Source organism: Anguilla rostrata, chromosome 2 (genome assembly GCF_018555375.3).
Source record: "Anguilla rostrata isolate EN2019 chromosome 2, ASM1855537v3, whole genome shotgun sequence".
In the NCBI taxonomy this organism is placed as follows: Eukaryota; Metazoa; Chordata; class Actinopteri; order Anguilliformes; family Anguillidae; genus Anguilla; species Anguilla rostrata.
Window position 1 is genome coordinate 72,861,011 of NC_057934.1, and position 15,353 is coordinate 72,876,363.

Sequence of the window (15,353 nt, forward strand, 5' to 3'; positions counted from 1 at the left end):
CTCACTAGTTCATTTACTGTACTAAGCAACCTATTTTAAAACAAAGACGTGCCTGCATTTATTTTTCTACTTACAAAAGCATGGCAGAATAAATTGAACTCTTAAAAATTCCACAGGCCCAAGCTCTGTTGATCTAACCTTCGTTCAAAGAGAAATTTAAAAAATGTTAAACTCCAGTCTGTAGACATATGCTACTTTGCAACAGTCAGTAGAAAGAATATATGAACAATATATGAACAGTTAATTGAAAGATACAGAGTGAGCTTCATAATGAATATATATACACTACATTTCCAAAAGAATGCGGACACCTCTTATAATTAGTAATTTTGGCTATTTCAGCCACACTCATTGCTAACAGGAACATAGAATCAAGCACACAGCCATGCAATCTCCATTGGCAAATACTGGCAGTAGAATGGGTCATACTGAAGAGCTCAGTGACATTCAACATGGAATTGTCATAGGATGCTACCTTTCCAACAAGTCAGTTCATCAGATTTATGCCCTGCTAGAGCTGTCCCAGTGAACTGTAAGTGCTTTTATTATGAAGAGGAAACGTATATATCAGAGCAACAACAGCTCAGCCACAAAGCGGTAGGCCACACAAGCTCACAGAACGGGACTGCCGAGTGCTGAAGCGTGTAGCACATAAAAATCTGTCCTCGACTGCAACACTCACTACCGAGTTCCAAACTGCCACTGGAAGTAACATAAGCGCAAGAACTGTTTTAGTCAAGAGCTTCATGAAATGGGTTTCCATGGCCGAGCAGCCACACACAAGCCTAAGATCACCATGCGCAATGCCGAGTGTAGGCTGGTGTAGTGTAAGGCACACTGGCATCTGGAGCAGTGGAAACGTGTTCTCTGGAGTGATGAATCACGCTTCACTGTCAGGCAGTCTGACGGATGAATCTGGGTTTGGCGGAATGCATAGTGCCAACTGTGAAGTTTGGTGGAGAAAAAATAATGCTCGGGGGCTGTTTTTCAAGGTTTGGGCCCTTAGATCCACAGAAGGGAAACCTCAATGCTACAGCATACAATCACATTCTAGAGAATTAAGCGCGTCCTACTTTGTGGCAGCAGTTTGGGGAAGGCCTTTTCCTGTTTCAGCATGACAGTGCCCGTGTGCACAAAGCAAGGTCCATAAAGAAATGGTTTGCCGAGTTTAGTCGAGAATAACTTGACTGGCCTGCACAGAGCCCTGATCTCTACCCCACCAAACATATTTGGGATGAACTGGAGTGGCGACTGTAAACTCAACATCAGTGCCCAACCTCCCTAATGCTCTTGTGGCTGAATGGAAGCAAATCCCTGCAGCCATGTTCCAAAATCTAGTGGAAAGCCTTCCCAGAAGAGTGGAGGCTGTTACAGCAGCAATGGGGGGTCCAACTCCATATTAATGGCCATGGTTTTGGAATGAGATCTTCAACAAGTACGTATAGGTGTGATGTTCACATACAAATGTCCACATACTTTTGGGAATGTAGTTTAAAAGTCCAAAGACATGCAGGTAGGCTAATTGGAGACTCTAAATTGCCCATAGGTATGACTGTGTGAGTGAATGGTGTGTGTGCCCTGTGATAGATTGGCGGCCTGTCCTGGGTGTATTCCCTCCTCTCGCCCAATGCATGCTGGGGTGGGCTTCAGCATCCCCCGTGAACCTGCCCAGGATAAGCGGGTAAGATCATGCATGGATGGATATATACATATACATACATATACATACAGTTCCGGTCCTGGATATTTATTGGTCAATACAGCGTTCCAGTTGTGTTATAATCGCGTGCTTCAGCACTGCAGTGACTGCATGGGCTGCATTTCCGCATCTGAACTTTTTATTGCAACATGGAACCAGTTTAAAAATGCCCCAGCCAATCACAGCGCCCTAGGGTGAGCGAGGCATATGTCATCTTGTGGTTTTCTATAGTGTGAGAAAAACATGTTTCAAGGATTCCCTTCGGCTCATTGATACTGAATTATAATTTGTATTCAATTATGTATTCACTCAGTGGTGTGAAATAGCCTGTGGAGACATTTGCTGCTAGCAGCAAAGACTCAGGAAAACCGAAAAGGTGTATTATTGACCAAACCAAAAGTAAAATTATTTACATTGTGTCCATTAATCCAAATGCAGGCAAAAAGGGATCTTGCCACATCCTGGCTAGCAGAATCCAACACAAATTTAGCACTGGTTGTATGACGGCAAGTCCTCACTGAAGTTTTTTTCCTTCACAAGAGATTCAACCCACCAGTCAATGCTGCATCAGCAAGTCTAAAGGAAGTAAGGGCACAAAGCTGGAGTAATGCTGAAATAACTGGCACTGACAATGTGAGATGGACACATTTTAATGTTAGGTGGGCTACATTTGAGAAAACCTGCAATAAAAAAATACAGTGCAACACACCAGGACTATAATATGGGCAGTTTTAACATTAGGCCTACTTTTAATATGGAAGCACAGTTAATTCAGCTGTCTGCAGATGATATCAAAACATAACGTTACTTCCAAAAGTTCCAATATCTTGCCGCTGGCTGTGTGCTGGGCAGAACATATACTGTCCAGGTCGAGTCATTGCTGGCACACGGTGGGTCCCATTGGCTATGCTAAGGGACTGCTTCGTCAATAGTCACCAGAGAAGCTGATAGGTGAACTCATGTATTTTCTGAGAATCTATACAAACCAGGCATATTAACATTACTTTGTAGACAATAATTTTGGAGTGCATGGAATGGCAAAACAGCTGACAATGATAACTCCTCTGGAAATGGTAAACAATGGAATTTTTTTTGTGCATATCCCAGGTTTATGAGATGATGAATGCTGACGGTTTGTAAATTGTATGTGCGATCCTTTTCATGTGATTAGCATAAGGAAATAGCCATTAACTAATACAGATAAGATATAGATTTGTGTTGAAACTGCTGTTTATGATCGAAAAGTAGCCCTATTTCACATAAAAGTGCCATCACAGTGTATCTATTATTTTATTTTAATTTTTTTACTCAAAAATCACCAGAATGCAGGAAACAAGGTCATTGAAAATCGTTCTGGAGGAGGAACCCCACCTCCCCCTTGTTTATTCACAAATATTCACCATTTCTCAGGTCCCAAGAATCAACCACCCAGTAATGTTCCCATCAAAAAATATCATTGTATTTTTTATTAATAAATGACCACATGTATTGAACATTGGTGCCTTTTTTTTGGCTAAAACGTTAATGATATTACTGCTGTTTTTTAAAAGGAATAAGGCATCACATCTTAAAGGGCGGCAGTGCAGTATAATGGCTATAATGGTCTTGTAACCTAAAGGTCACAGGTTAGATTCCCCAGTAGGACATTGCCGTTGTACCCTTGAGCAAGGTACTTAACCTCCATTGTTCCAGTATATATCCAGCTGTATAATTGGATACAGTGTAAAGGCTCGGACCTACTTTCTGCATTCCGTGTCCGCGCACAGCGGCGGACTTGTACCGGTCGCGCGGACGCGCACGTGGTTCCATTCAGGGTCTGCCTTTCAGCTTTCTCCTGGCCTTCACATATCTGTCTCGCAGATATTTCCACTTTTGACGGCAGGCATTTTCATCACTCCCAAGCATTTACGCGATTTCTCACCAGAAGTTCAACGCCATTTGGCTGTCTTTGTATTCTTTCAAAGACGATTTATATAAATGTGGGTAACGGCGGATCTCCTCGCACAACTCTCTTCAAAACAGGCATCCATTTTGTTATCTGGAGCATGTGCAGTTGGCGCGCTTGCTATGCGTACAGTCACAAATTTTGGGCTGCACGCGGACGTACGCATAGGGGTCGCTCGGACCCTCTGGACATGGGCGGATGACGACATTTACATCACGCGGGCCAAAGCGGACCCTCACGGACACGTGGATGCGGAAAGTATGAAGCTAGCTTAAGTCGCTCTGGATAAGAGCGTCTGTTAAATGCCTGCAATGTAATGTAAAGGGGTTGCAGGCACTCCGCGTCACATCTTGCTTACAATCCCCTTTAGCTGTGACTGTATTCACAACATAGCATGGCCTCTCCTCTCTGATTGCTTAAATATATTTACATATGTTTATGCACACACACACACACTCAGACGATAAGCTCCCATGTTTATAATTGTATAATGGTGAAAGTATATGAATGCTGCTCTATTTGAATTATATAATTGAAAAAGCGTGTTAGACTCATGGTTCTACCCCAGCTGTGAATGCCTGGGCTGCATTACCCAGTCTGAACTCATTGCAACATGAAACCAGCATCAAAAGGCACCTGCCAATAGAGAAGCGTATGTACTCACATAGTTTTGTGTGGGATGCCCCCTCCTCCGCGGCATACTTACATTACATTACAGGCATTTTCCAGACGCTCTAATCCAGAGCGACTCACACAACTTTTTACATAGCATCCATTTATACAGGATATATACACGCACCGGCCACTTCATTAGGTGACAGGAGTGGCACCCGGTGTGGTCTTCTGCTGCTGTAGCCCATCTACTTCAAGGTTTGACGTGGTGTACGTTCAGAGATGCTTTTCTGCATACCTCGGTTGTAACAAGTGGTTATTTGAGTTACTGGTGCCTTTCTATCAGCTCAAACCAGTCTGGCCATTATCCTCTGACCTCTGACATCAACAAGGCATTCTGCCCAGAGAACTGCTGCTCACTGGATATTTTCTCGTTTTTGGACCATTCTCTGTAAACCCTAGAGATGGTTGTGCATGAAAATCCCAGTAGATCAGAAGTTTCTGAAATACTCAAACCAGCCCGTCTGGCACCAACAACCATGCCACGTTCAAAGTCACTTAAATCACCTTTCTTCCCCATTCTGATGCTTGGTTTGAACTTCAGCAGATCGTCTTGACCGTGGATACATGCCTAAATGCATTGAGTTTCTGCCATGTGATTGGCTGATTAGATATTTGCGTTAACGTGTGCAGTTTGCAGTTGAACAGGTGTACCTAATGAAGTGGCTGGTGAGTGCATACTGAAGCAGTACAGGTGAAGTACCTTTCTCAAGGGTACAACGACAGTGTCCTACCTGGAAATTCTGTAGCACTTTGGCAACTTAGATATTGCAAAATATACTAACATAATGCAAATAATCAATTTGAGAGTGTGTTGAGAAATCATAGACTACACATAGCCTCCACAACACTGATCTACACTGAAAGGATTATCTGAGAGCCAGTTTTTCGATTGCATGCGTTAGCCCACAGCATTCTTGCATCCCCTGATACTGGAGGTTGCTATCAAGAGAACAGCCCTCCAGAAACATACCGTGCAAGACTGAGCAAGCCATCTCTTTTATTGTGTGCATTATCGTCAAAAGAGAAATGAGGCAATGACAGATTTAGAGCTTTAAAAAATGACAACTGAAAAGTGACATGATGCAGTCCAGCCAGTTCCATGCACGCAAAGCAGGTGAAGAAAGGTTCTCTTTGTTCCATTCTGTAAATGCGTTTGCAAACTGCTAGTAGCAAAAAGGGGTATACGTTGGGATAACTAATTTATTGAAGGATTAACACCACTAAAGACATACCCATAACACTGTTATTAATTTGTATAAGTTTATCTAAGAAAATAATGAAGGAACACTCACAGGTACAGAGGTCTTTGTCTCTGTCTTGGTTTCCACGCTATTTTCCTGTTCTACAATTATGTACCAAGCTGAATACCAAGTGGATTGTTATAAACACTAAAGTATGAAGCACTCCAAACATATTTAACAAGTTTATTGTGCATTTGCTGTGAATATAATTCCAATGAGTCAATAAATAAAGTCAATAAATCGGAATATAGTTCTGACATAAGTACATGAGGTTTTACGCATGGGCCACCAAAACTGGGTGTTGTCAGAGAAAAACTCTGTGAAGGTAGCAGCTGTCCTATGTCTCATTCACAGTCTTGCGTAATCTCAAATCTATCCTCTGGTGATCCCTTTTTATGACAACCCATCCATTATAGGAGAATATGGAGCTGTTAGCTTGTCGCCTGAAGGCTGATTATTATCAAGCCAATGCTTCTGTGCTCTCCCTCTAGCTCTCTGTCCTCATTAAAACCTGAATAACCGTGGAGAACAAAGCAACACCTGCAGCTCTTTCCAATGCCTATTCTTTCTTCCACACATCCTATTCATCTGCTGGAGCGGTGGAACTGCCTTATTCATTTCTAAGTCTTGTGAATTCTCTCCCATTATTTTTCATCTTTTTATTTCCTCATTTGAATTTCATGTTGTTTACAGTACAAAGAACATGAAACCATTATGATCCTGCAACACTATATTTCCAAAACTATGTGGACACCCCTTATAATTCCTGGTTTCAACAATTACAGCCACACCCATTGCTAATAGGTGCATAACATCAAGCATACATCCAAGCAATCTCCATTGACAAACATTAGCAGTAGAATGAGTCATACTGAAGAGCTCATTGACTTCCAACGTGACACTGTCATAGGATGCCACCTTTCCAACAAGTCATTTTGCCAAATTTCTGCCCTGCTATCTTCCCCAGTCAACTGTAAGTGCTGTTATTGTGAGGTATGTGTATAGTGTGTGTATTTATATATGTATTAATGTATAGGAGCGACAACAGCTCAGCTGCAAAGCGATAGGCCTCTATCCTTGGTTGCAACACTCATTACAGTGAAATCTACCCCATAAAACATGTATTGGATGAATTGGAATGGTGACTGCGAGCCAGACCTTATTGTCCAATACTAGTGCCCAACCTCACTACTGGTCTTGTGGCTGAGTGGAAGTGAATCCCTACAGCCATGTTCCAGAATCTACTGGAAAGCCTTCCCAGAAGAGTGGAGGCTGTTATGGGATGACCAACTTCATATTAATGCCCATGGTTTTGAAATGCGATGTTCAACACATACATATGGGTGTGATGCTCAGGTGTCCACATACTTTTGAAAATGCAGTGTATACTGTTCCCTGGACCCCATTCCCTCAGCTCTTCTTTAGACCACCTCATACACCACACTCCTGTTTATCTCTCACATGATCGGTTCTTCACTGTCCACAGTCAGTGCCTGTAGCCTTCAACGAGGCCTGAGTCAGACTTTTGCTCAGGAAACAGACTCTGAACCCTTCTGCTGTCCATAATTATGGGCTGGTCTCCCTGCTCCTCTTTCTCTCCAAAACTTCTCATGTAGGGTCACACCAAGATTGTAAGATGAGACACTCCCATTCATTAGTGCAGTTGGTTGGGTGATGTACACTTTTTCTTAGATATTATTTGTAATGTTCAGTTGTGCATTCTTTATTTTAGGTATCTCCTTTTTAAAAAAAAAAAATGTTTCACAGTACTTGTTTGTGTACTGGCTCCTTACATTGGTATCTTTCGTCCTTTATATTTAACATCAAAAAATTGCATTTTGTAAAAATAAATGCAGTTTTTTGCCAATGCCAGTTACCAACAGAGGCCTTGACATACTGTTTAAGAAGCAAGCAAGATACAACTTGTGTGGATGCACTTTCAATATAAGCGTTTTATTACCTGTCAGTTACACTGGCTGTCCCCTATGGCTGAAATCTTGAAGTCTTGAGGCAGCCAAACAAAACACCTAATCACTTGAGACTTCAGATGACATGCCAACAATGTTTCAACCCCTTTTTATCGTTACAGTAAAACCGATTCATGTCTGAAGGTCAGATTCCTGGTTTGATTTCCAAATGTGAAACTTTTTTTGCTCCAGAAAGTAGGCAGTTAATGACCATACATAATTGCTGAGGCATGTAATGTTTGAGACTGATAGCCTTCTTAGTGGAGGAAATGAATGCTACAGATGTTTGTCTTACAGCAATGCATTTAATGGGTGTGGCTTTGAATTTCTTTGAATGAATTTTGAATGCACTGCCCAACGGCAGACCCTTTTGTAGTTTTTTAATTTTTTTATTTAACCTTTATTTACCCAGGGTAGGTTCGCTGAGCACGGATGCTCTTTTGCAGCAACGCCCTGCTTCACACTCATACACATTCACACCTGGGAGCCGCCCAGTACAACCACAATCCTATGTTGTTGGCCACTGAGCAGCTCCATTGGAGGGAGAGAACATTTTCATTTAGCCAGTTAAATCAGGGGATGATTAGGTGGCAAGTTTTTGTGAGAGCCAGATCTGGGTTTTTAGCCAGGACACCGGGGAACCCCCTATTCTTTGCGTTAAGTGTCATGGGATGTTCGATGACCACAGTGAGTCAGGACCATGGTTTAACGTCTCATCCAAAAGACGGCATCTCCTACAGCACAGTGCCCCTGTCACTGCACTGGGGCATTGGGGTTTATTTGACCAGAGGGAAGATTGCCCCCTGCTGGCCCACTAACACCACTTCCAGCAGCAACTCAGTGTTCCCTGGTGGTCTCCCATCCAAGTACTAACCAAGCCCACACTTGCTCTTGCTTAGCTTCAGCCAGTCAGCAGCAGCAGAGTGCGTGGTGGTATGCCTGCTGGCACACCCTTGTGGTAGGGTGTGTTTTAGTGAATCCCTCCCCTATCTGATGTAATCCTCCCATTCCTTCCTCTTCTCCCCTCCCTCCAACCAGCTCTATAAAAATCTTAAGCCGGGGCTTTCACCCCAGTCACTTCTCTCCACAGCCAGAGGTAGAGCAGTCAGACGCCATCCAAGCAGCTGTCACCATGTCTTACGGCCAGAGCATGATGATGTCAGGTGGGTCCCAGCGGAGCTCCTTCGGAGGAGGAGGTGGAGGCAGTATGTACGGCAGGAGCGCCGGCAGTATGTACGGTGGCTCTGGCGGCAGTGGCGTGCGCATCTCCAGCGCCTCCAACACCTTCTCTGCCGGCGGCGGCGGCGGCGGCGGTGGCGGTTTTAGCTTCGGTGGCGGTTCAGGGGGCGGATTCAACCTGGCCGATGCTGGAGAGATGCAGATCTCGACCAACGAGAAGGCCACCATGCAGAACCTGAACGACCGTCTGGCCACCTACCTGGAGAAAGTGCGCTCCCTCGAGAAGGCCAACACTGAACTGGAGCTGAAGATCCGCCAGTTCCTGGAGAGCAAGACCTCTCCGTCTGCACGTGACTACAGCGCATACGAGGCCACCATCAAGGATCTGCAGGGAAAGGTAAATCAACTTTGCAATTTAGCTTTCCTTAACCTATGTAAAAAGAGAACTTTAAGTGCTTAAACATAGGTTCGACAACTGTACCTTTCACCATGTAACCAGTTGATTTGTACCAGGTTCCATAAATTGCTGTTCACATGTCCAAGTTACTGTTTATTCCCACAAGGTGTGGCTGTGATGATTTACACACTAATCCAGTTTTGGAAGTCATCTTATACATATTTTATGATTAATAGTGGATCACTCATGTCATTTAAGATTATCATTTCCTCTGTCCACATTGGCATGAGGTCTTAATGAGATGTTTTTCCACAGTAAAAGCAAATTCTCTGTTTTCAGAGCTTTGATGCGTATGACATGCAGGACAAGCCCGACTGCGTCCCTTATCCTATAACCCATCTACACATGCCAGATCAAATATTAACTAGTTGTAATCAGTGCTCTGAACAATTTCATGTTGGCTTTCTAGTACATGAATGCCCATGAGGAAGGTCCCTGCTTGAGATTCATGCGCTTAACTCAAATTTCCATGGCAGTTGAACGCTTGTGTCCCTGTATTTATATAGGTTTAACTGACTTGAGTGGGAAAATGATAGATTCTTGCCTGGGGTGGAGTCTATATGAAAATAGGGTGTGTCATTCAATACCAAGTTATATGAATCCTGGGTTGAGTCCTGCCCGGTTTTGTCTATGCATCCTTTGGTTGCATGAAAAAAAGGTGGAATTACAGCTCGATGTTTGTTTTCTTAGTGAATATTAATGGTTTCACATGGAATACTGACAAAATTGATTCAGCTATTGTCATTTTGTAGCAACTCCGTATTTACATGTCATCATGTTTGGTATTGCTAATGAATTATAAATACTATATAATTCGATAATTAGCATTTTATTAAATCACCTTGTTCCCGATGCATGCTGAGGCCCCATCACAACACCCCACCCCACCCCACCCCCATCCCCCCATCCCCCACCCCCCGCAACCCTGACCAACCAGGATAAGCGGGTATATATAATGGGCGGATAGATGGATGTATCCATGAACATAATAGCAGGGACGCAAAGTTTAAGCATAAGTAAACACTTCAATTTAATTTGCTCAATGAACAAATATGAGAAATGTTTGCAGTACCATTCTCTTAGTTCAAGTCACATGAACTATTTTACTAAGCAAACACTTTCAGACCTTGCAAATTAATTATGAGCCACATAACTTTGAGCTGGAAACTCAAGTGAAGGCGGCTTATTTTGTTTTAATTTCTGAGTCCGAAAGATCTAAATGAAAATGGGCTTGTAAGAAGAATATCTAAATGTTTGCCTGGGCCTCTGGTTTCTTACGAACAGCACTTTCATTTAGGGGTTTGGGTGGGTGAGACGCACAAAGAAAGCAACCTTAAATGAATAAACTGCTGACTGTTTTATAATTAAAGTCACACGTGCCTTGTAGCGCTGAGTAATGGGGTTTATATAATGGCAATAGAATGACTGCTCTGGGCGTATTCCATCTGTGGGTCAGGACTAGCTATGCAGAATCTCGTGGCTGCATATTTCATGTGAGAATGTGCACATATCAAGTTTGTGTAAGACCTGCACAGCAGGGATTGTGTGAAATGCACTTAAATTGCTCAAGTCAGGATCTGGCTCAATGTGAACTGGGAGCATGTCTGGAAGTAAGAACTGGGAGTGAGTCACTATATGGCCCATTTTTATAAACTAGATACACAAGACAAATCTGTCACAAACTGCGACATGCTTACGGTCCCCTCAGACCTCAGATAACCTCATGATAGTGGCTGTTGCTCAGGCATCGTCTGCTTTATCATCCATTCCTATTCTCTGCACCTCAATATCTGACACTGTGTTTTACACAAGAGGCCCTCAGGGGTGTTACAAAGCCAAAAATGGGGTCGGTGTGTACAGCTTAGGCCAGTCCCTGAAAGGTGTCAACTTGACCACAACAAAGGTTCGATTTTTGCAACAAAGTTGATTCATAATATTTACAACAGAATTGTGTCGCCTTCATATAAAGTTTAGTTCATGTGGAAACCTCACTGCAATCCTTTTTGCTGCAAGCCTAAATAAATAATTACAGAATCCTCACACATTTGTTATGAATAGCTAACTGAAGGGGTTTAGTGCCTGAACATTGCAACCTTTTTCAGATCCTGGATGCCACCCGTCTCAATGGCAGTATCTATCTCAGCGTTGACAACGCAAAGCTGGCTGCTGATGACTTCAGAGTCAAGTGAGTCTCAAAACAAAAGTAATGTGAAGGGAAATTTATTTATGTGGACTGTTATAGAGAGTTAAAAACAATTATCAAGCAGAATGCATTAAAACACAGAAAAATAAACCTTAGCCATAGTTTCAAAAGGCCTGTCTGTGTATTTAAAAAAGAAATGTTAACAATTCAGTCTAAAATAATTCATAACAACCCTTCTTTGCTGTAGATATGAGAACGAGCTGTCCATGCGGCAGTCAGTGGAGGCTGATATTGCAGGATTGAAGAGGGTCCTGGACGAGTTGACAATGGCAAGATCTGACCTGGAGATGCAGATTGAAGGTCTGAAGGAGGAGCTAGTCTTCCTCAAGAAGAATCATGAGGAGGTGGGCATGTCAGGCACTGTCCCTTCTTCTGCAACAGGGATCAGGATTTTACATCTTGGATGTCAAATAAGGAGCTTAAAAATGGGGGCTTATCTATGTTATAGTTAAGAAAAGAAGAGAATCTTCATTGACACATTGACTGAATTAGTCAATAGTCTTGTACCCTAGAACATAACATAATATCCTTGATTACCTTACCATCACATTGCTTGTAAGAAATACTTGTAAGAATACTACTCTGTTGAACACATAAGGGTCAGTGTGCTAACCATTGAATTTGGGTTCTTTTGCTCAGGAACTTCTGTCCATGAGACAACAGATGAGTGGCCAGGTCCATGTAGAAGTGGACGCAGCACCGCAAGAAGATCTGAACAAAGTCCTGGAAGGTCTCCGCGATCAGTACGAGGGTATGGCTGACAAGAGCAGGAAGGAATGGGAGAACTGGTTTCAAGCCAAGGTAATATGTCGGGGGGTAAAAACAAATCTGATTGTCATCTATATTCCAGTTCATATTGTGTTCCCTTTGTTCCAGCTGACAATTTTCGTCATTCATTTTGTTTTTCAATTTTTTGTCATTTTTCACAGGCAGAACCACTAAAGCAGGAAGTGCAGGCCAACATAGAGACTGTGCAGACGACCAAAACTGAACTCACGGAGCTCAAGCGCACACTGCAGGGGCTTGAAATAGAGCTGCAGTCTCAACTAAGCATGGTAGGCTAGGACATCATGAAGCCCTGCTAAAGCAACTTTGCTATTAACCAGTTGAGTCTCTTGGCTCTCTTCTAATATAAACCCTCTCACTTCCCCACTCGCCTACGTTTCTCTCTGCATCCAACAGAAATCGTCCCTGGAAGCCACATTAAGGGACACAGAGAATCGCTACTCCGTGCAGCTGAACACCCTCCAGATACAGGTCACCAACATGGAGGAACAGCTGATGCAGCTCCGTGCCGACATGGAGCGTCAAAGTCAGGAGTACCAGGCGTTGCTGGACATCAAGACCCGTCTAGAGATGGAGATAGCAGAGTACAGAAGACTGCTGGATGGAGATTGGGATGGGTGAGTCTATTTGAACCAAGCATACTGTTTTGGGCAGCTGGGTAGCTCATTCAGTTAAGGCATCTCACTGTAGTACAGGGATAAGCCTCATGATATCAGTCTGAATTCAGACCAGGCCACTGTGGACTGTGGCCGGTAGCTCCATAGGGTGACATACAATTGGTGGTTGCATTGGCCAGGGTATGAGTGGGTTCAATCCTTTAGGGTCCAAGTTTCATTGCTACCTAGCAACCCCGCTAATCGATCGGGTGCCTATATACTGCACGTTAACACTGCATATGAAAGGTCTTCCTCCAACTCCACTCTATGCGAGTTTAGCTGTAGTCTGCAGCATGAAAAGAAGCAGCTAGTGACACCTCGTGTTTTGGAGGAGTCTGGTTGAACAGTTGTCTATACTTTGCAGTGTGGTTTAAACCTTAACACGGCTACAGCTGGAGGCCGTTGAGCATTTCAGATTGGGGTGGGAATTGGACACGCTCAGGCCCAAGTTGGGCACCATACGTATTTTTTTAAAATACGGTTTTGCTGTAAAGAGAAAAGTCATTCTATTAGGTCATATAGTCTCCTCAATATACCATCACTTCTGAATCTGGTACAACATCAGGTTTTTGAACTAGAACAGGGGGGAATAGGGTGTGTCGGCCAAGTATAAAGTCAGATAATACTTTTAGAATTGGGTTTGGTCATAGAATTAAAATGATTATTTGTGATGACATTCATTTAAATTCAAGCTCCACACTGTGTCAAAGGGTGGGTAAATTGTTGTTTATTTTTACTTATTAATGATGATAGTTCATGATTATGACTTCACTAATAAAAAATACATTTATTTTCCACAGCGGCTCTGGCTCTGGCTCTGGCTCTGGCTCTGGCTCTGGCTCTGGCTTGGTCTCTGGCTCGGGCTCTGGCTCCGCCTCCTCCTCCTCCACCACCACCACACGTAAGGTGGTGACAATTGTGGAAGAGTTGGTGGATGGCAAGGTGGTTAGTTCCTCTCAAAGCGCTGTGTCCTCTGAATCCAAAGCATAAATAACACTGAATGCGCCCGCCTCCAGAACACCCTCTGCACCTCATGAAAATGACTAGCTATAATCTGGCGGTTGCTGCAATAAAAATCTCACAGATGTTGAAACTAAATCCTGAGTGAGTGTCATTCTGGTGCCATTTTTATTCAAGTTACCACCCACTTACTCTCCTTGTATATCTTTTTTTTTTTTTTGTTGTACTGGCATTTATTAAACAAGACACAATCAGTAGTTCTCAAGAAACCAAGTGGTAAAAGCTCATTGAGTCCTCATAGTTCTCACCGGCAGTGGCTCCGTCTCTGCCAATGTTAAAAGTAGTTTTGAGGGGTCTGTTTTCTCAGCTGCATGTGGCTCAAATGGGCTGAACATTTCTATGCCTCATCTATGTAGCACACATGTTTTTCTCCCTGAAGTTTGCCAAAACTCAATTGGCTAGTTTCATAGTTACAAGTTGGCAAATAAATATACTGGAGCAATTAAGAAAATGTATACGCTTATAGCTGTAGACTTATGTATTTGGTTTAGTTAAAAAAAATATACTGTATATGACCAAGAGTATCTGGACACCCTTGGTCTGGGGCTGTTTTTCGTGGTTTGGGCTAGGCCCCTTAGTTCCGATGAAGGCAAATCTTAATGCAGTGACATTCTAGACAATTCTGTGCTTCCAACTTTGCAGCAACAGTTTGGGGAAGGCCCTTTCCTGTTTCAGTATTTTTGGCCATATTAGTGGCAATATATTGTGAAGGAGAATACAGATGGGGGCTACAGTACTTCTTGCTGTATCTACAGTATACTTCCCTCCTAAAGGTATTTAGCTATATGAACACAGACAAAGCCTTCAAAGTAGAAAGATAAAAGCAACTTTTAGATGTTACAAAATCTGCTGGAAGGCCTTCCCAGAAGAGTGGAGGCTGTTACAGCAGCAAAGGAGGCCTGTTTGACATAATTAAATCTGTCATTTCTGTCTCTGCACACTATTTTACAATGCCAATATTTTAGCGACAATGATTCCTTATTTTGTAACACGTGGGGGATCCTCACCTTCTATGCATTTTAGAAATCCAGAAAACATGAATCACGGTGGTGTTGGTGTCCTTATCATGAAAGGGTTCCAGCGAACAAAATCCATAGTAGTTATGAGTATCAAAAAGTGCCAACTCTGAAAAACATTCTGTTGATGTTTCTCTGAGTTAGCACTTTTTGGAATTCATAACTACTATGGAGTTGTTGAAAACAATGGTTTTGCTATTGCATACACACCAACAGTAGTGTGCACATAAGAAATGTTACTATCTCTGGTTTATATATACTCTCTGTGACAAGGTGAGCCCACCTACAATGTTCTCTGACCAATACTGGGCAAGAAGTATAACCAACAGGACCTGCTGGGCTTAAGCAACTAGTTGAATTGGAGGGCAGAACTTCTTCCGAGCACACAGCCAGCCATTGGCAACCTATTACAGTGACAATTGAGAAACTGAAAAGCATTCTAGCCAATGACTTTACATTTCTAATGCTGGACAGGTTGTTAGCCTTGAATAAAAGGAGGCACATTTTTT

The 15,353-nt window shown here is 42.9% G+C and overlaps 2 protein-coding genes across 3 annotated transcripts in view; one reads left to right on the plus strand and one right to left on the minus strand.

The window, feature by feature from the left end:
• The window catches only part of LOC135249407 (gastrula zinc finger protein XlCGF26.1-like), a 76,508-nt gene that overhangs the window by 19,846 nt on the left and 41,309 nt on the right, over positions 1-15,353 (minus strand). The window lies entirely within an intron of this gene.
• LOC135249431 (keratin, type I cytoskeletal 13-like) lies at positions 8,584-13,906 on the plus strand. The gene is made up of 7 exons (XM_064325071.1): positions 8,584-9,103; positions 11,266-11,348; positions 11,554-11,710; positions 12,006-12,167; positions 12,296-12,421; positions 12,549-12,769; positions 13,609-13,906. The coding sequence occupies exons 1-7, from the start codon at positions 8,660-8,662 to the stop codon at positions 13,796-13,798; spliced, it is 1,383 nt and encodes a 460-aa protein (XP_064181141.1). The 5' UTR covers positions 8,584-8,659; the 3' UTR covers positions 13,799-13,906.

Bases quoted from the DNA above. Each gene is read 5' to 3' on its own strand.
- LOC135249431 (XM_064325071.1), top strand. From the start codon at position 8,660: ATGTCTTACGGCCAGAGCATGATGATGTCAGGTGGGTCCCAGCGGAGC. The intron at 11,711-12,005 runs GTGGGCATGTCA...TCTTTTGCTCAG, and splicing joins TCAAGAAGAATCATGAGGAG to GAACTTCTGTCCATGAGACA. The intron at 12,422-12,548 runs GTAGGCTAGGAC...TGCATCCAACAG, and splicing joins TGCAGTCTCAACTAAGCATG to AAATCGTCCCTGGAAGCCAC.